Consider the following 22,477-nt stretch of genomic DNA (forward strand, 5'->3'; position numbering starts at 1 on the left):
TTCTTCCATATTGCCCTCATTGCTACTGGCAAATCCTGGTATTTTATGACTTTGTGTCTCTCTGTACATAAGACACTGTAGTCACTGGTTGTAACAATTTCAATGATCAATGCTACTTTTGTCTTCTTTTTATGGACTACTATATCTGGTTTTCTCACATCTATTTTTGAACTATTGGTAATGGCTGATTCCATGTGATATTGACTTCATCATTTTCCATGATGCTTTGTGGATGATGTTTCCTGTGTTTTTCAGCTACTTCAATATTATAACATTTGCACAATCCCCAATGCAACAGTCTTGCCACATTATTATGCCTTTCAGTATACAGTCCTTCACCCATTAATATATCACACCCAGCAACAATATGTGTGACTGTTTCCAATTCTTTTTTACAAACCCTACATTTGTCTTTTTCTCCTACATGTTCAATGGAATTTGTGAACCAACGTGTACATAGCCCACTATCTTGGGCCACAATATTAACCTTTCATGTCTTGGTTTAAATTCACCTCTCCTTAACCACAGCTGTATCCAGTCCTGATCAACATGAGGGTGTTCCAAGAGTTTTCTATACTTGCAATTGTATTTATGCATTTTCCACATTTCTTGCCTTCTTGTCTGATCTTTCACCTTATACTCCTTTTGTTTTTGGCACATTCATTTGCTGCCTGATTTTATCTACCTCTGGTTTGATTTCCATTCCCTCTTGACACTGATATGTTTTTGCTAAACTAAGCAGGGAAGTCATCTTAAACTTATTCTCCTCATGTTTCAAAATGTACATTTGGGTCTTGTGAGGTCAGCAGATATATATATATATGCAGTCCCACGATTGCAGATATATACATGTAGTCAATTTCCAGGCGGCAGTACCTCCTTCAGAATGGAGAATATATAGCCTTGGTATACACTGATTTTTATAAATCATTTGATGAGCATGAAGCATCCTTCTTGTTTTCCTGTCTAACTGATCCAACACCTTTTGGGGCCAGTCAGTCACTCCAAAATTGTAAGTTAGGACAGGAAGAGCAAATTGGTATATAGCTTGGACTTTATTCCTAGATGTCAATGCTGTTTTCAGTATTAATTTTAGTCTTCTAAAAAGTTTCTTACTAAGTTTTATTCACATTTGTTCATGTTTTATTGTTGATCCTTCACCAGTTCCCAAATATTTATACACTTCCTTTTGCTCAAGTTCTTTTATATCACATTCCAGTCCCAAACTGGTGTTTTCTTTGTGTTGCAGCTTTCCTGCTTTAAAGGTTGTGTTTGCACATTTATTAAGCCCAAATTACATTCTTATGTCATCTGAAAAAGTTTTGACCACTTGCAGTTGTGCTTTTAGTTCCTCATTTTCCAATTAGTTTTAAAGCATCCACAAAAAGAATATGAGAAGTATTTACACTTTGCTGTATTCTGGAAGCCAAATTGTAACCATGACATAATCTGTTAATTAGACAGGTCTATATTATATTAGCGAAGTTTAACTTTGCAAACGCTGTACAATCAACCCAAATATGTTAAAACACCAAAATGCTGAACACACGGAACAGCAATTTTTTTTCCCAGGAAAAAAATCACTGCTCCATTAAAAAAACCCAAACACAAAATAAAGTGGAGGGCTTTTCCCTGGGAAAAAACCCTGCTGTTCCATGCTTTCGGGATTTCACCATTTCGAATAAAAAGGGTTGATTAAATAGCGTTCACTATTTTAAGCATTAGCTGATTTAATAGGAACCCTAATTAGACAGCTTAATGGGTTAAGGGCAAAACAAAAAGAGAAGAGGTGTCAGTGAGCCACCCTGGAATATCCCCATTTGATTTTTATCCATGGAATAATAATTTGTCCTTTATCATGGCTTAACTGCAAAGTGGTTTACCACTGTTTCATGGTCATTGTAATGTAATTGATCAGTGTAGGCTGTGTCATATACATTTTTAATCATACAGACCAGAAATCAAACCAGAGACCATACAGGTGCAACTAACCATAGGCAAAACTGCTATACAACTGGTAGCATGTTACAGACCACCCTCCCAATCTCAAGAACCCCACTCAGCCTTCCTAAAGACATTGGAGGATATGAATGTATCACAAAATACCATCATACTGGGAGACTTCAACTACCCAAACATAGATTGGGTACATTATTCTAGCCCTAATACCCTAGCCCAAAGGTTCCTGGAATTCATAAATTCAAATGCACTGGAACAACTAGTCACCTCTCCCACTAGGGGAGATAATATACTAGACCTGATCATCACAAACATGGGGACAAAATGCTCCACACTGGAAGTATACCCCTCACTAGTGAGATCTGACCACAAACTAATCACCCTGGATATACATATCCCACCTCCACCCCCAGCACAAAAGACCACAGTGAAAAACTTCTCAAAAGCAGACTTCACTCTTCTTAAGAAGGAGATGGTATCCTTTAAGCCCACTGTGCCAGTGGATACCACATCCTGCAATGCTGAATCCTTCACAAATGCTTTCTATGGACATATCCAGGAATGCATGGATCATGCAATCCCAAACAAATCCAAGTCCCTCTCCACCAAATGTAACAGTCCTGTCTGGTGGACTTCAGCCATAAACAAATTGTATAACAAAAGAAGGAAGCTACTGCACGTCAGAGCAAAATCCCATGAGGGGAAGATGTCTCTGATCAACATTAGCAGAAAACTACGGTCTCTCATAAAAACATCCAAGGCAAACTTTGAGAGAAAAATAGCTAAGGACACTAAAGATAACCACAAAGCCTTCTTCAGCTATGTTAGAAACCTGGGCGGAAACCCTCAGATATGCTCTGAGTTGGTTCACAACAACAAAAAATACACTGAACCCACAGATATTGCTAACATTCTGGCTGACAGGTTCAGTGCAAACTTCTCACCTCCTTCACCCCCAAAAGAAGAAATACTTATCCCAGCTGAATGTAATCTCCCTGTCATCTCAGATGTCCAAGTGAGAACCGCCCTAAACAAAGCAAAAAACACAGCATCAATGGGACCTGACGGTATCCCGGGGTGCATGTTACGAGAACTCCAAGAGGAGCTAAACCCACACATAAAAATGCTATTTAACCTTAGCCTTACTTCTGGTTATGTACCTGTACATTGGCGTACAGCAACCGTGGTCCCACTCCACAAGGGGGGTGCCTCTACAGACCCTGGAAACTACTGCCCCATAAGCTTAACTAGCCTGGTCTGCAAAGCTATGGAAAGAATCATTATGGAACTCATAAACAGAGACATAGGGGACCTACAGACACTTGACCCCACCCAGTTCAGCTTTGTGAAGGGCAGATCCTGCCTTTTAAACCTGGTTGACTTTTTTGAAACAGTCACTAGAGCCATTGATGAGGGCAAAGCAATCCATACAGCATACCTGGACTTGGCTAAGGCCTTCGACACAATACCCCACTCAGGCATCATAGATAAGCTAAACAGTTTAAAAGTAAACCCCTATGTCACTAGATGGGTTGCAAACTGGCTAAAGGACAGAACCCATAAAGTTAAAATCACTGGAGCAATGTCAGACTCAAAGCCAGTCACAAGTGGTGTCCCACAGGGATCTGTCCTGGGACCCCTCTTGTTCGGCATTTATTTCTCAGATGTTAAAGCAAACATGGGAGGGCTGTGGCTGACAAAGTTCGCAGATGACTGCAAACTAGGTGCCATAGTCGATACACCAGCTGACACACACATCCTACAAAAAGGCCTCACTGAAATGGACAACTGGTGCCGTAGTCACGGCCTTAAACTAAATGCCAAAAAATGTATAGTCATCCCTTTTGGAAAAAACAAAGTACCCACAAATTATCACATAGACAGCAACCCACTGAGTACGGAAAAAGTAATCAGAGACCTAGGGACCCAAGTAGACAGCGACCTCTCATTTGACATCCACGTTGCCAAAGTGGTTAGAAAAACATTCTACCTTGCACACCTCATCATGAAGGGATTCACATCCAGATCCAAGGATGTAATTGTACCCCTATATTCCTCCCTCATCAGACCCATGATTGAGTACAATGCTCCATTTGGTATGTACCTCACCCGGCACTTGCAACAGCTGGAGAGACCACAGAAGTACCTCACCAAAAGGATCAAGGGTCTCCAACATATGTCTTATTCCACCAGACTAAAGAAACTTCAGCTCTATTCAGTGGCATACCGCCTGCTCAGAGGTGATCTCTGCCTGATGTACAAGGCCATGTCCAATCAGGATTTGATGGACATGCTCCACCTCAAAAAATCCAAATCCATCAGGACCACGAGAGCTAAAGACTTAAACCTCGGCACAAGTATGAATAGGACATGCTGGAGGGATAGATTCATAACCCAAAGGCTTCCCATGCTTTGGAACAGGATCCCAGTTCATATTAGGCAGAGCTCCTCAATAACTCTCTTCAAGAGAAATCTTGATGAGTGGATGGGAGATCGAAAATTTACCCCAGGGGTCACATCTGGGTCACTGCTAGACAGGGGCACAGTAAACTAATTCTATTATATAAGGGGACCTTCATTGTGTCACTACTAGACAGAGGCACAGTATTCTAGATTTATTCTGTACATTTTTGTACCATTTCATGGGGTGGCAAAAGCCACATCGCTATGGCTAGGCTTACAAATGCCCCAGGGCAGATAGCCTAGTACTATACTATGAAACTATGAATGTGGGATACTGTCAAATGCTTTCTTGTAGTCTATCCATGCTATCTTTAGATTCTTCCCCTTTTTACAGTTCTCCTTTATAACTTTATTTAACAACAAATGATCCTTTGCTCTATATGACTTCCTTTTGTTGCCTTTTTGTTCTATTGCCATGATTGTGTTTTCTTCTAAATGACTATAAACTTTGTCGGCATCATTTCCAGTGTATAGTTTATATGTCATCGGAAGGGAGGTTATTGGTCTATAGTTTTTAGGATAGCTTGCAGGTTCACTTTTAAAGAAGGAGTATTGTTTTTCCTGTTGTTAACCAGGCTGGTGTCTGTTTGAGGTGTGCATATAATTAGTTCTTACTCATGGCTAAATCTTCATGTAAAGATGTTAATACTTGTAGCCAGAAGTTAGGTACTGCATTTGGGTCTGGGGTTTTCCAGTTAGAGGCTTTTCTTAACTTTGTTTTAATCTCTCTGGCAGTTACTTCATCCCATTTCATACCCTGTACTTTTGAACTTCTTATTCTCTCTTTTACTTCTTCTGTCTGTTTAGCATCTTTGCTGTGTTCCACAGGATCTTCATATTTATGTCATCCAAATGCATCTTACTTCTACTCTAATGAAACCTTACATTGTTCACAATTTATTAATTTTTTCTTATCATGTCTTATTATGTAATGTGAAACTAGTCATTTTTAGAATATTTTGAATGTATTAATTCACTCATGTTGGAGCTTTTCTCCTCGGGCCTCTACTGTAAAGGGATATGTATCCAGCTAGACTAGCCCGGTCAACAAATGTAAATAAAATAATAAAATAAATAAAAATAAATTTATTTTTTGGTGGTGTTTCAATTCATTTTGCCTCGTTTCCCAATTCTCCATAAACCCTTTTTGGGTCATCAATAAATTGCTTATTTTGTACTTTTCCTTTATATTTATCTCCATATCTTCTAAGTTTTTCTGTCTGTGCTGATGTTTTTAGTTTATTATTTGCAATAATGCACGATACATCTTGATCTATTCTAACCCTGCACATTGCTTTCTTGACATCTGTCTTTGAGTATTTTTGTTGATATGCTCCGTCTTTTATACTCTTCTAACAGTGAAACCTCTTGTCATAATTGCTTTATAGTTTTCTCTATTTGATACTTCCATGATGGCATTCAATTTCTCCCCTTCCTTTCCCTTACTACCCTGTGTTTTTGTAGTAAGACTTTATATGTTATTAATTCAGATGCACAGTAATACATCTTGTTTACTTCTGTTATATCACATGGATCTCCATGAACAGTCCTAATTACTGTGTTCATTTGTTTTTATCAAACTTCTAACTTTTTGGGTTTTATTGACTTTCTGTAGCTTAATGTGTCTGTCCATCTCTATTAAATCAAGCAACTCTTCTCTTAGATCATTTTCTTCTAAACTGAGGGCACATTCTTTGTTCTCCATTCTATAGAAAATTCCACAGCATCTTCATCTGCCACGTTCTCTTCAGTTTCATCCTGTGTCATATGTTGCTGTTTCATATGGGAAATCAGTGACGTATCACTCCATAACATTGACTGTGTCAGATTTGCCACAGTTTCCTGTTCCTTCTCTTGCTGTGCAACTCCAACTGAACTTTTGTATTGATTTCCTACTGAGGGCTTCAAAGTATCTTCATATGGCAATTGATGAGATGTTTCCTGCTCCACTGGTTTCTCCTTAATTTGGGGAGCCATTGCTGTATCCTGGTGTGATGTTATCAGTTAGATTTTCTAAACTAAATCTTTCACTTCGCAGTTAATCCATAAACTCACTTTCTATTTCTTTAACTTCTCCATTACTAATACACTTTTCTACTTTTCCTCTGTTTTTTTTTTTTTTTTTTGGTATTGTAAAATTTTCCATATCTGGATGCCTTTGCCTGTATTTTATATCAAACATCTTTGGTGCTGCACTTTTTGTATTGATAGTTTTGCTTTCTCCTTTGCATAAATATTGCACCAAATTAAATCTCTTTTCCTTTCCCTTGCCCATATTTCTTCTTCAGATGTCTCCTGCTCCTCTTGTTTCTCCTTACTTTGGGGACTTATTCCATCATGCTGTGATGTAACTTGTGTTAAACTTTCTACACTAAATCCTTCACTCTGCAGGTATTCCATAACTTAAACTTCTATTTTTTTAATGTTTACTTTACTAATCGTCTGTTCTACATTCCCTCTTTTTGATCTTATCTTTGTATTGTGAAATTTCCATATCTAGATGCCTTTGTCTGTATTTCTCTTCGAATATCTTTGGGGCTGCTTTTTTGCATTGATTAATTTGGCATTCTCCTTTACATAAATATTGTACCATATCAAATCTCTCTTTTTTTCCCATGTCCATATCTCTTTTTTATATATTTCAAAAATCTCTAGATTTTTTCTTTATATTTTCGCACTTCCTCAGTTGCTTCTTTTTCCAAACAACCCAAGGTTTCTTGGTCTATATAATGTTATTTATAAATTTGTTGTATTAATGAACACAAATTTTTATTTGAAACTTCTGAAGCTTCTGACAGTTTTTCTTGTGCAAATATTTTTCTTTCCTCTAATTTCTCTCTTAATCATTTTGTATATCCTCTGTCAGGAAACTCTGGGCTTCTTGCATAATAGCAACAATACATAATTTCTTTCTTATCCTCAATAGTCCACTTTATCGTCTTTATGGCTTTTTTGGCCTCTCAGTTTTTGTGATTTTTGTGGGCTGCTACTTCCTACTACAACAGGGGGCCATCTTCATTCTGCTGTAATGTGATGTCACATGATATGGCACAGTACAGTACACAGCTTCTGTGTACATAGTAATTCTGTGTTGCCATGTTAGTTGCATGCTTTGTGAATTGCATATGAAAACATCTAGAAACAGGGCAGGGCTTTTGAAGAAGTGGCAATCAGTCCCTGAAAGCATGCTGCATTATTGGTAAGCATTTAAGCAGCTGCTATCACAGTTGAGACCGCGTAAATGACATGTCAGTCAGTGTTTGTCAGGAATTGTTATAGTCACATAATAGCTGTATGCTGCAGTTTAGCAAAGTTGGTTACTACTGTTTAGCAGTGAGTTGTCATGCATTAACATAACAGCTGTTATGTAGCTCAAGGACTTTTTTTTTCAACTTTGTGGGCCTTTTTTAGTTGCTTTTTTTAATTTAAGGGTGGGAGTACTTAATGAGGACATTGTCCAGGGCATCAACCCACCTTGCTGCATGCATATAATCAGAAGTGGGTTTCATTTGCATAGGTGACTCTGTTTCAGGTGCTATACTTGTGCAATGGAGAAAAACCTCTTATTTGCTCCGTCTTTCTCCACTGTGCAAGTATTTCTATGAATCAGAAACAGTGGGCTTTGTACACCATTCTGTGGTGTGCAAAGCCCTTTGTGGACACTGGCCACCTTTATGAATAGGGCCTGGAATTCTCTGATAAACTCAAGCCTTTCAGCATTTTGCCATTTAACATCAAAGAGTAAATACTGTGCTCTTAATAATTTAACTTTGTGCTAAATATGTTATAATAATATTTGATGTTAGCTTCATTTACTTTCTACAACAGTGGAAACAGAAATTTCAGTTATGAATCCGGTTCCCCAAAAACTAAAAATTTTTTGTTTTGTATACATGCATTATGAACAAAAGTAATAGAAAACAATTTTTCAGTCCATTTCTTCTGGTTATATGTAGCAATGACTGCTTGTTTTGAATTAGTGTACCAAAGAAAACTTTATGTCAATAAGCTCTGTATATTCTTCATATGCTCTCTGGAATATTCTGCATGATTATTAACTTAAAGATTTCACTTCCACATGCAGATACGTTGTGCGGCGACGGCCTTTCTGTTTTGAACCAAACAATCGATATACAGTTTCCATGAGACTTCAGCGTTTTGGGGTTCTCAACAGGCATATGACAGCTTATATACTGATTGACTCGGTAAGTAAATCTTGTGTAGTTTCTCAACTGGGAATTAAAATAAGAAGAGCAGATTCACCATTAGTAAACAAGACACTGTGAATTTAGTGTTACTTTGCTAACTGCAAACTCAGAGCCATCTTCAGTTTGGCAGATAATACTGGCCTCCTTTAAATGGGCCTAACTCACAGTATCCAGGTGCCACCAGGGAGTAAAGCTCAGCACAAAGAAATATTTTATTGTCCTCCTTGTTAAATAAGAGCATCCCTGCACCTGCCAAATAAACATCAAATTAGGTGCTATCATTAGAGACTTAAGCACTTTCATGGGCAATAAACTCTCTGTTGACCTCCATTTATCAGCAATCAGTAGGAAATATTTGTACCTAGCCTAAGTAATTACTAAAGGCATGTCCTGCAGGTCCAAATAAGCAATTTTCCTCTCTACTCTTCTATTAGCAAGTCCATAATTGAACATAATAGAATGTCATTCTTGGCATACATCAATCAGGCTATTGCGCCCCTAGAAAAACATCATCTTTACTGACCAAAAACATCTCAGGTATGCGTTCCCTAAGCTACCTACTATCCCTCCTTCAGCTGTCTCACCTCTCATCCTTCCCCAAACTTACTTAATTCTTCTTTTCTTATAGGTTCATAGGTATGTACTAGGCTAATGGCTCTGGAGCCTTTACAAGCCTGGCCATGGGATTACCCTGGCATCATGCCACCCGGCCTTAGTTCCAGCGCCTCTGTCAAGAAGAGCCACTGGAGTGATCCCTGGGGTGAATTTTCTGTTTCCCATCCACTCAACAAGGTTTCTCTTGAAGAGGGTCAGCGAGGTGCTCTTCTTGACATGTATGGGAAGTCTATTTCAAGCATGGGCAGTCTCTGGGTTATGAACCTGTCCATCCAGTACGTTCTATTGATTGTGGTAATGAGGTTTAGGTCTCTGGAGCATGTAGTTTGGAGGGACTGGGATTTCTTTAGATGTAGTTTTTCTAACAGAGCTGGGTCAGACATGGCTTTGTAAGTAAAGCAGAGATCGCCTCTAAGTAGGCGATATGAGACAGGGAATAGTTGGAGTTTTTTGAGTCTGTCCATATAGGACAAGTGTTTAAGGCCTAGGATCCTCTTCTTGAGGTACTTTTGTGGCCTCTCCAGTTGTTGCAGGTGTCTAGTGAGGTACATGCCAAATGGGGCATTGTACTCGATGAGTGGCCTAATGAGGGAAGAGTAGAGGGAGACAATGACCTCTTTCTTCCTGGATGCAAAACCTTAGTAATGAGATGTGCCACACATAAGGACTTTCTGACTACAGTGGCAATGTGGTGATCAAAAGAGAGGCTGCTGTCAACCCGTGTTTCCAAATATCTTATAATGCCTTCTGTGTTCAGTGGACTACCATCGATGTGGTAATTCATGGGAACCGGGTTTTTCCCAAAGGGGATGACGACACATTTTTTGGTATTAAGCTTAAGGCCATGGTTTTGATACCAGTCGTTGGTCTCAGTGAGGCCATTCTGTAGGATGTCAGCATCACTTGGGGAGTTAATAATAACTCCCAACTTGCAATAGTCTGTGAACTTTGTCAGCCAGAGTCCCTTCATGTTGGTCTGGACTTCAGGCAAATAGATACCAAACATGAGAGGACCCAGGACCGAAATCTGTGGGTCTTCACTCATGACTAGTCGGCAGTCTGACTTGGAGTCAGCTGCTTTCACACTGTGGGCTCTGTGAGCCAGTTTGCAACCCATCTAGTGATATGGGGTTGATGCCTAGCTTAGTGAATTTTTCTATGATTCCTGAGTGGGGAATGGTATCAAAGGCCTTGGTCAGATCAAGGTAGGCTGTATGAACCACCTTGCCTTCATCCACAGCTCTGGTGACTGACTCACATAAGTCGACCAAGTTGAGTAGGCATGATCTACCCTTCACAAAACCAAACTGTGTGGAATCCAGAGCTTGGAACTTCCCTATATCCTTGTTTATTAGGTCTATGATGATGCATTCCATAGCTTTACATATCAGACTCATCAGGCTAATGGGACAATAGTTCCCATGGTCTGCAGTCACTCCTCCTTTGTGGAGAGGGATGCAGTGCGCCATTCGGTAGGGACAAAGCCTGAGGTGAGGTTGTGATTGCATAGGACACACAGGTGAGAAGTGTCAGTTCACTCTTTAGTTCATGTAGAACACAGCCAGGGATATTGTCAGGTCCCATAGAAGCTGTATTCTTGGCCTTGGACAGTGCTGTTTAACCTGTGCAGCAGTAATACTGGGTGCCTGGCAATCTACTGGTATTGTGATTGGTCCTTTGGGGGTGTAAAGTTGACACTGAATCTGTCGGCCAGTATATTGGCAATATCTGTTGGCTCAGTATAGGAGGTACCATTGTGTAGTAGCTCAGAGCAAATATGGGTATTTCCGTGGAGATTCTTTACATAACTATAGAAGGCCTTGTGGTTGTTTTCACTATCTGCTGCAATTCTGTTTTTATAGCTAGCTTTAGAGGATTTAATGAGGAATCTCAACTTTTTTTGAGGCTGATACGAGAGTTTTTCCAGTCTTGGAACTTCACCTTATTCAGCATCAGTTTCTTCCTTCTGTTGTAGAGTTTGTTTATGGCAGGGGACCACCAGATTGGCTTTCTTTTTTTGGAGGAGACCGTCTTGGTTGGGGGGGGGGGGTGGATTTCCAAGGTGATTAGTTTGTGGTCGGATCTAACCAGGGAGGAGTTGACTATTGGTGTAGAGCAATAGTTACCCATGTTAGTAATGACCAGGTCAAGGATGTTGCTACCTCTAGTGGGGGTAAGAACAAGCTGGTCCAGGGCATTGGAATTAATGAATTCCAAGAAACGCTGGGCAAGTGCATTGGTACATGAGTAGTTTTCCCATGTTGAAGTCGCCTAGTATGAGAGTGTTAGGTTGGACCCTAATATTCTCCAGGGTGCTTAGGAACGTGGAGTGTGAATCTTGGGACATGGTTGGGGACCTATAGCAGCTACTACCTGAATCACTGTCTTACCCAATGTTAGCTGCACCTGAAGTACCTCTGATGTGTTATGTTGGGCTACCAATCTGGAGATGTGTGCATCCTTTATGAATATGGAAACACCACCACATTTGGAGATTCGGTCCAATTTCTGGGACCGAAAGGTGTGGAATGAGTTATAGCCTGGTAGTGCAGGAGTGCTTTCTGCTGCCTTGAACTAGGTCACTGTTACAGTACAAATGTCAGTGTTCTCAATTTTAATGAGTGCTTCAAGCAAGTGCATTTTGAGATTTAGACTTCTAGCATTGAGCAACATGACCCTCAGAATGCATTTGTTTGTAGCTGTTACGGTGGGAATTTGGTCTTTGGAACACTGCCTAAATAGGGCACTATAGAGGTGGCAAGAGCCTTGGCCAGTATCCAGAAGTCCAGGGGTGGCAGATGCAGGTCATCTCTGGCAAAACATCAAGGTCTGCCAATCATGTCATCCCAGGCAGACAGATTCTGGGTCCCCTTAGAATGACACCAGAAACTTCTGAGTGATGGTAGGATGCTGCTCAGGGCTACAGTCATACCCACCTGGGCTACATAATCCAAGACTTCCTCCATGTCTTTTTTTATGTGGTCCAGGGAAGTACATCGCAGGCCATTCACACCAACATGTACAATGACAGAGTCATATTTGTACCTGTTGTTGAGGGACCTGGGTGTGTGCGTTATGTGGCGGATCCTGGCACCTGACAGACAGCTGACTGTTACTTTCTCCTTATTCAACCTGGTGAGTGGGACATCAGTGTGCCTCACTATCAAATCATCTATGACTAGTGTGTTGGGCATGCTGTTTTGCCTTAGGGGCTTTGGTTGAGTGGCACACTGTTTAGGACAGTCTTCCTAGACTATACCCTCATCCTTAGCCTGTACTTTTCACAGCACGTCTACCTCCATTTTACCAAAAATATATCATTTTTTGTTAACTATACTAACATTCACATCACCTTATCTCCTTAAACCATATCCTTAACCATTCTACACCTACTGTCCTGTTATCTACTCCTAAAACCCTTTACCCTTTATAATCTAGAACAATTCTAACAAACTTATATATTTAATTTTCCCCTCTAAAATTATTGTCTAGAATTTCAGAATGTAAAACTGATAGCCTAGTAACATATTAAGCAGCACAAAGTCTATAAGTGTATGTATTATTGTACCAAATTTAAACTGTATTATACTAGTTTAAAATGTATCTGTATATACACAACTGTAAATTGTACTTTATTTATTTATTTATTTAACATTTGTTGACCGGGAATGTCCGACTAGGTTCCACAGAGCCTGGATGCATGTCTTTGGAATGTGGGAGGAAACCGCACCCCGGAGGAAACCCAGGGAGAACATGCAAACTCCACAGAAAGGGCACCAGCTCGAGAATCGAACCAGAGAACCTCTTGCTGTGAGGCGACAATGTTAACCACTGCACCACTGTGCCGCCCGTACTTATGTCTGTACTTTATGTAGAGCTTTTCTCCCCGGGCCTCCGCTGAAAAATAAATGCCAATATATAAATAGCTAAATAAATATACTGCCAAAAATAAAAAGAAAATTAATCATGGTTAACTCATTCCCAGATGGGTAGAATGAAGGACATCAGTGCAACTTTGCACAGACGAGTCAGGGATAACAACAGGTATGGGCAGGTAATAATTGTTTGTGGTTCAAATAATATTGGAAGGGCAAATAAGACTAAGTTTCTGAGCAAAATTAAAAAGATTGTTCAGTTAAGAAAGTGAACAGTTTTTTCAGTTATAATGATGGGCATAACCCCCTCCTTAATAGTTTATAAGACTTTCAAAAATGTGGCCTATGCACTTAACTTAATAAGAAGAGAATGCTTGGGAGCCTCTGTTAAACAAATAATAGTTTGGGAAGATATTGTAATGCATGCAAACTCTTTTTGTCAAGGATAAACATCTGTGCCACATTGGGAGAGGATCATGCTCAGTAAACTAACTAAAGAGATTAAACATTTTTATAAAGATGGGATGGTAGACAGGGACATAAAAGAACATACTATATATTTTTTATGATCAATATTAGAAGTTTAAACAATAATTCCCCTTCTTGAAAAATAGAGCTTTTGGCGATGGCTTGGATATAGTCCTAATAATTGAAACTTGGTTCTCATACCTAAATATGCCCTTATTGATTAACAGTTATAATGACTTTCATAAAAGTAATAGAAATGGAGGTGGAGTATCAATCGATAAAACAATTTCACTTCACCCTCATTTGTTACTTAATGGGACTGATGTTGAATTACTCTGAGTTAAGATCATATGGAATGGTTTACCTATGAAAATAGGTTTGCTCTAGGGTCTCATATTAGATCACTGAATGCTTAAAAAGTGAACGTGGTTAATCGACCCTATGTAAGTGAAAGCTTACAATTTCGAACTGTCAGAACAGCGATTATTTTTCCTAGGGGAAAAAAAATCGCTGTTCCAACAAAAAAAAATAAAATAATAAAACATGTTAAACATTACAGTAAGTGGAGGGCTTCGCACCCCACACCACCGATGTGGGGGGCTGCACCCCCAACACCTCCCCTACTTAAATATACCAACTCCAAGACCGCACTACAGTGCCGAAAACGCAAAGTATCAAAGCAGCCAAGTGACATTTTTCCCAGGGAAAGAATTCGCTTAAAAGCCGCTTCAATCTTTTGCCATTTCTATCTTTTGAGTTCGACCAAGATGCATTCAAAAGAATGCGTCTTTGGTCTTCTAATAGGGAACCTTTGCTCTACCCCCCCCCACCACCCCCAGTTAATCAAATGTGAAGTGAGGGGAATTAGAAGAGCACTTTCGGGTATATTTATAGAATATTTTGACATCATGAGTGGAGATATGAATGAACCAAGCACTGATTTGAATGACTTGCCCTCATATGATGATTCATTAAGTGACATTATAGTCTTAGGTAGCATGTGTGGCTATATTCCAATTGTAAATAAACATACAAGGAATAATAGTGTTCTGGATATGATTTCGGTGAAGGAGTAAATTCAGGATATTTTCTTTTTCTATTATATCTGAACTTTGTTGTTCGTACTCTTTCCCTGTAAAATGGACAATAAGTGGTTACGTGCAAAACAAGAAATTTATAGTAGACAGAGAATATGATGTTTATTATAGAGCTGACTTTCATTCTATAAATAACAATTTGAGATAATGGAAATGGGAAGAAAGCATGAAGTAACTACATATTCCAGATTCCTGGAAATTTTTTTGTAATGCCATAGATAGAACTGCCTATAGGTACGTACCAAATGTACACTTAAAGGAAAGGAAAATTTGTTTGATATGGTAGAGAAACTGAGAGACAGAAAAAGTATGTTATGAAGAAAACATACGTTCCATCCTACAGAGTATAATTTGAATTAATCTCATGAGAGCAAGGTGGAGTTTAGAAAATATCTTAGGAAAACTCACTGTAAGCATGAGAAAGATCTTGCAGTTCATACCAAGGATAACAAGAAGGCATTTTCAAGCTCATAAGACATATAAAGAAAACAATCAAGGTTTAAATATTGCTGAAAATTACGGTTTAATAACAGAGGTTAACACCTTATTTAAATTGTTTAGAGACAAATTTGCTGGCAGTCAGCCATGATGCAGCTGAATTTAAAGGCAATGATATACATCGTGGGGGCATGTACCCAAATACACCCCAAATGTACCTATCCCAACTTTGAGATCACCATACCTGGGAGAAAAGGAAATACTCTGAGAAATGGCATCTCAGACTTCATATATGTAAGTCTGCTCTTTGTTATATAGGATGTCAGATGACATGCTCAGTCTGTTTTGGATAATTCTAACACACAAATCATAGTTCTTAAATGTATTCTATAGGTAAAGGTTGTACCAGGTAGGAGGAATGTTAGTCCTCTAGGATAATATGCTGGTGGCTTAGTATATCGTGTGTGTATGAGGTAAAAGAGTGTCTGTTTAACAGTGTTTGGTTGGAGGAGGGTTGTGTACAAACAAGATAAGCAAAGTAGCTGGTTTCCAGTAGTTGCAGTTAGGATGGCAGAAGTAGAAGCTAAATGGCAGAATTTATTATTATTGGAAAGAAAAGAGTATTTCCTGTTTCAGTACATGGAATATGGCTTTGGACAAGTATTTGTTAAGAAAGAGAGGGGTGTTTCTTGGGGGCTTTAAACAATACTCACTAATGGCTAAGACATGAGGATGTGGAGTTATGTGCCAACTTCTAGAATATTAAATTTCTTTTTGATACTTGTTGCATTTACTAATGAAGTTTTTATTCTTTAGTATATTAAGGACACTGTGTTGTAAAGGGCAAGGGGTGGATGAACGTCTCCTCAGAATATATAGAGTTCTAAAACTCCTTGGTGAGAAAACTTAATAGCAGTGGTTAGACTGGATAAAGGCTGCTTCCACGAAGTGTGTAAGATTATTGGAAGGCATAATTGTGGAATGTGGAAATGAACATTTAGTGTTGTTGGCAGGGGAACTAAATGTCTTTATTTGCTTATTTTCATGTGTATTGTTATTTATGCAAAAAATGGCAAAAGGCTCTCAGAAAATAATGAGTAAATATTTTTATGTCATCATTGCTGAATAGTGTTGCTCTATACATAATACATTTAGCTAATAAAATATTCCACTTTCTCCCCGTTTTGTACACTAACCCATGTGGACATTAACTAGTTGAGTGTGTTATCATACAGGAGTAGACCATTAATAGTTGAGATTGATCTTGGGGTGGCAGGTAACAGGGGTAAGAGAGAAGGACCCAACCTTTGGTATTACATCTTCTGATAAGCGGAAAACTAGTCCATATGTGCTAGTCTGTATGTAGTCCATTACAGCTAGACTGAACGATGCAGCCAAAGCAAAAGATGTGCTGCAAGAACTAAGGAAAATAACCCTTCAAAGAACATCTGTTTTATTTGGCTTTTGCATGCAAAGGGTAGACGTTAAAACTTTAGTCTTGGTTTTCTCTTTTGAGTAATATAGTATTTACTTTAGTCCACTAGATAGTACAATAGATCTAAATTGCAGCCAATAAATTTATTACAGTTCACTTATAAAAACAATGCAAGTTAAAACACTAACTCTTTGGCTGATATGCTTATTTAATACCAGAAACTGTGCCAGTTCAGTTGTATGTAATGTCCCTCTCAAAGGGTGAATTTATGAATACCCATCCAATTATCCAGGTCTTATTCAAAGGAAGACAATGTACCATTGTTTGAGCTGTAGAGTTAGTCTTTTCCAAGTGTGGGGATGCACTGACTAATGAATCTGTCTCTCCACCTTGTTTTATTAATCTGCTGATGCAGATTTAGATACTCGGTTCAGGTATTTGTTGGACTGTTCGACTTGTGGTGATACAAGGGATCTTGGATCACTGTCTCCCTAACTGAATGGAACATAATGCATAGTTCTACTCCAAGGAGCCTATATGACATAGACAAAAGGGATAGTGTTTTTAGTCTTTTAAGTCTGTGACTTTCTTTACATTTTAATGATTAGAAAATCAGAGATGTTGCTATTCTGACATATGGTGCCATTACCCAGTCTGGCACCCCCTCAACTTTCAGCTGAGGAGTAAAAACAAAATAAGAACAAAAAAAGTTCATTCATATTCTGCCGCTCCTTATGTAGGGAGAAAGCTAGGTCTGTTCTTCTTTCCCCATTTACACTCCTCAGAAAATACAAAAAGAGGTCTGTTCCTGTTGTGCCACATCTTATCTAAGGAGCAAGCCAGGCCTGTTCTTCCTCATCCATGCTCCACAGACTCAGAGGGGAAAAAACTCTGTTCCTTTTAAACTGAAGCAAACGGTATGCCACATTTGTAACAAGTAGCTGTTATGGTTTGTGCCACTAATGGAGCACTAAAGCACTTCAGTTCAGACAGCAAATGCGATGCCAGCAAAAAATGATGGTGCCACACTTAAGATTACATAAGTTGTGCCATCGGCAGTTGTTATTAATTAAGGTCTGATGAAGTTTGCTAACCTAGTAAACGAAAGCGCTAACTTTTATAATTTATTTGGTTCAGTGTGGTTTTTTCCTTTATTTTTTGTTTTAGTTGTTATTAATTAGTTTTAATATTCTGCAACTGATTCATTTGCATTCACTCTTTACCCTTCTGTTCTTTGTTACTGCAGCTTGTCCTGTTACCTAGATACACAGAGCTTATTGGTTTCCATGGAAACGACCCAATTGCTGTCCATCATCGAGAAGAAATGGAACGTTATATGTGTCTTGAGTCCTTTAAAATGGCCACCATGCCAGCACTGGCACAGATGTGCATTCAGCTCATTTGCAGTATCTCAGCTATCATACATGATGGGGCCTTACGTAAGTCTGTTGAACATTGTTTCATTAACTTTGTCTTAAATGTGAGTCTAAGCTGTCTGAGAAAGAAATGTGAAGTCTATTTAGGCATGCAGGATAATGTTGATGATATAATTAATGAGATATTGCTTTAAAATATCTGATGAAGTCCTGGTGTTTAGAGGACGAAAACACTGTGATTTCATTAAGCATCAATAAAGGATTATTTTTATAACTTTATAACTTCGTCTGGTGCCTCCAAGTGCCCTTTTTTTACAGTTTTGGTGGTTGCTGCTGTTTGCAGTCCTTGAGTACTTTGTTCCATTTGTTTCTTCTTGAGCTTTAAAAATAAGGATAAACTTTCTTACTAAAAAATATATTTTGGCTGCTGGGAAATCATATTGACAAACATTTCACAGACAGAAAATGTTGTGAAGCAGCTCTAAAAAGTAAAGGTGAAAAGGCAATGGGGTTTGATAGAATCTGCCATATAATTCATATTGATCTTTGGAATCATTTATAATATTGAGGAATCATACATAATGTTATTTATAATATTGATAAGTAACCTTTAGTTTTGTACAAATACGTTTGTGCATGAAGCCAGCCTTAGCATTAGAGAAAATTTTGGAAACACTGCTGAAGAATAGAACTTTAGAATAACAGAATGCTTATGGGGTAGAGATCTCAAAGTAGCATGAATTCACAACAGGAAGTTCGTCTCAGATAAGTCAATTTATTTTATTTTTATTTATTCATTTATTTATTTATTGGGTTTGCCTGAATTGGTTTAGTAAAAAAAAACTTTTTAGCAGTGTCTCAGTGAGAAAAACCCCAGCATATTATAAACACTTTTAAACAGACATTCAGTAACATGTATAAACAGATATTAAATAATTAAACAATAACCAATGACGTTGGTGTAGTATATTAAGATTCATCCACGGTTGGTGTGGTATCATGAGGGCGAAGCCCAAGTGATTAAATAAAGCCAACCATGGGTAAATCTTAAAATACCACACCACGGAGTCAGTTATTGCTATTATACAATGGCATTATTTAAGAAAAAAAAAACGTACTTTTCTTAAATAATGTTTTTATATAATGGCGTGGTTCTGTCCTTCTGTGGCTGGTACATACCCTGTTGTTTTTTTTTGATGTACTTTGCATGCATATGGGACTTGCGTTCCTACACATACCCAGTACATCAATGCTTTGGAAAGGAAGAAACAGAGAAAAGAAGGTCTCCGTTGCTCTGTTTTTGTTTTGTTTGCTTTTGTTTTTTTTAATTAAAAAAAAAAAAGTTTCGGACAGTTTAGGGGTAGGAGAGAGACAGAATGGAGAAAATACAAGGAAAATCAGGTATGTCTTTAGTTTTGAATAATGTACCTGATCTTCCTAGTATTTTTTCCGTCCTGTCTCTCTGCTATGTCCGGAGTTCGGATTACAGATTTTTAAATATTTTTTTGTTAAAAAAATAAATAAAAGTTGCAGTATATAGCAGTGGAAAGAATTCCGGGTGACCAGACTTTTTTCAATAGCTATATGCTAGGATTTACAACGAGCACGCTGATTAACTGACCAATCTGCATGCTTGTTTTGGAATATTAATGACCAGTCATGGTATAATATACATTAAAGGTCTATATTATAACTTCAAAGTTGTAAAACCTCAAATGTTATAATATCGAACCCACTACATCAAAGGATGAAAATAGCGAAGCCCCGGAACATCAAAATCTTACCTAGGGCAAGATTTCCATGGGCCATTCTGTGGCTTCGCTATTTCCTCCACTGTGGTGCAATACGTTTGTGCATGAAACCAGCCTTAGCATTAGAGAAAATTTTGGAAACACTGCTGAAGAATAGAACTTTAGAATAACAGAATGCTTATGGGGTAGAGATCTCAAAGTAGCATGAATTCACAACAGGAAGTTCGTCTCAGATAAGTCAATTTATTTTATTTTTAAAACCTTAGGGTTAGAGTGCGAGTTAAGGTAAGTGGATAGTTAGGAATGTATGTATGGTGTAGTGTAGGGTTGGGTTTTGTTAATTGTATGTGTGTGTATTAATTAGTTTGTGTATAGTTTCGTAGGATATGTGGGTGATAGTTACGGACCTTAGGGTTAGGGTGCGGGTTAAGGTAAGTGGGTAGTTAGGAATGTATATATGGTTTAGTGTAGGGTTGGGTTTTGTTAACTGTATGTGTGTGGTTTATTTATTTTGGTGTGCTTGTGTTGTGTGTATGTTTCCCGGAACAGCAAATTATTTCCCTGGGAAAAAAATTTGCTCTTCTGAGTGTTCGATGTTATCATATTTCGAAATTCCAAGTTCGAACTTATGGTGTCCGATATTTTGGAATTTCGAATATATGATATAGACCCACATTAACAATAACACATATATTTGATAATTAGACTACTTTCATATGAAAAAAGAGGTAACTAGTACATAATGAAATATATTTATGTATTAGCAGATGCTGAACAATGCGTATTTAAAGAGGTAAATTAGTGGGTTTATCAGACAGATAATGGATTATGTAATTAGTGCTTAGAGATTCAAAGAAATGGAGGTGAAGGAAGGAGCTAGGTAAGACAGAAAATGTTGATAATTGTACTTAAGAGGTGATATGTAAACAGGTTAAGAGACAATTATATATACGGCTATCATAAGGTTTACAACAGAATATAGAGGTGGAGGTGGTCAGTGTCACAGAACAATATATATAGCTGAAAGATATTAGTAAACCTATTCATGTATTGGTGAAGACTGGTTGTGGGTATAGGATTCTGAGGGAAGGGAAATGGTTTGACAGGGTCTATATCAGCATCTCGAATGCTGACAATATCGAAATTTGATATTGTTGCATCGAGAATGCCGAAAGGGCAGAACATCGAACGGGTAAACGGAAATCTCCGTAAGGGGAGATTTCCATTTACCTCAATGTAGTGCAGTCTCGGAGTTGGTATATTTAAGTAGTGTGGGGTGTGGAGGGGGTATTTTTTTATCGGCATTCAAAAATGTAATAGGTCGATAATTTCAGTTCGACATTTACAGTTTTGAAATGCTGATATAGACCCAGTTTGACACTATAGCAAGCTGAAGATAAGACTTGTCATTTATCCTGGAGATGTACTGGAGCACATCCATTGATTCAGTAGGTAACATTTAGTTGTATCCTAAATGAGTCTGCATTCCGAATGGATTTCAGTGGTAATGGGATGTGGTTCATAGTCTACACTATTTGAATATAGAGGGTCCCCTGCAGTATTAGGTGATTTGGTTATAGTGATTAATGTTTTTTTTCTCTAGAGCATAAAGTTCTATTGAGGGAGTAGTGTTATATTAAGTTGTTAGGAGCTGTGCAAGTTTCTGGTTTATGGAGAAGTTTGTGTTTTGTAGTTAGCTGAGAATGAGCAAGGTGATGTGGAAGTTCTAAGCAGTTTAATTCCCTGGAGGCCACACAGTGCTGTGTTTTAATGTTATAGTTTACTGCAAATTTGGCTATTTTATTATAATATTTCTCATATTTGGACACTAGTGGGACTTGAAGGTTAGTAAAGATTGGGACAGCATAAGGAAGAGATAGCAGTAAGAAAGCAGAAGCTGTACGTCTCCTGGCTATGTCAGTGAGGTAGGTGTTCACTCTATGTAATGTACCTCATTGTTTTACATAGTTCTTTGCCCCGGTAACTGAGGCAGTAGGTGACTGGAAGGCAGAAGGCAAAGCGCCACCTGCTTTAACTTTAGCAAGCCATTTAATATGCTGTCACATAGAGGTTAATGAACATATTAGGAATGCAGTGGATCATGGGTGAACTCGTGTTGAACGTGGATTAGACACATGACACAGAGTGGTATAGTAAATGGATCTAACTTGGGTGATAGGATGATAACCAGGGGAAGCAGAAAGGTCAGTGCAGGGACATATCCTTTGTAATGTCTACATAAGTGGCCCAGCAGATGGCATGAAATAATTTATTTGCTGTTTTTTCTGAAATGACACAGCATTGTACAGTTTATCAGACATAACAGAAACTGTGGGAAGGAGGAGAAGATATTTGCTGAAATCTATGGAAAAATGCAAGCAATGCATCTAAAATGCACAAACCAAGAAGAATATGCAATTTGTGGAGAAAGTAGCAGGATCAACAAATGAGGAAGGGCAACTGGGTATGGTAAGTCAGATGAAAAATGTAAACAAAAAATATTAGAGCACAACAATGAAGGATGATTTCTGAAATACTGGAATATATAGGAAGAAGCATCACAAGCAGATAATGATAAATTATCAACCCTCTTAGCAAACATATTTAATAAGACCTCCACCTAAAACACTGTCTTCTGTTATGGAGACATTAGCAACATAATGATATCATCAGAACAACAACTTAGATGAATGCTACGTGATCTAAATCATAAGCAGTGTAAAGATGGAGTACAAGGGCTTAATGTGCAGTGTGCAGAATAAGAGAGAAGAGATGATGTCCAGCTCAGTACC

The 22,477-nt window shown here is 38.3% G+C and overlaps 1 protein-coding gene across 4 annotated transcripts in view; it reads left to right on the forward strand.

Moving 5' to 3' along the window:
* LOC122807740 (laminin subunit beta-1-like) overlaps nt 1–22,477 on the forward strand; it is a 2,263,691-nt gene that overhangs the window by 1,537,456 nt on the left and 703,758 nt on the right. For all 4 annotated transcript variants that reach the window (XM_044078727.1, XM_044078725.1, XM_044078726.1 and 1 more), the window contains 2 exons: nt 8,507–8,627; nt 17,805–17,997. In XM_044078727.1, coding sequence (XP_043934662.1) covers nt 8,507–8,627; nt 17,805–17,997 — 314 coding nt within the window. The remainder of the gene's footprint in view (nt 1–8,506; nt 8,628–17,804; nt 17,998–22,477) is intronic.

The sequence above is a fragment of the Protopterus annectens genome, chromosome 7.part1 (genome assembly GCF_019279795.1).
Source record: "Protopterus annectens isolate FY-2018-M chromosome 7.part1, PAN1.0, whole genome shotgun sequence".
NCBI lineage: Eukaryota > Metazoa > Chordata > Ceratodontiformes > Protopteridae > Protopterus > Protopterus annectens.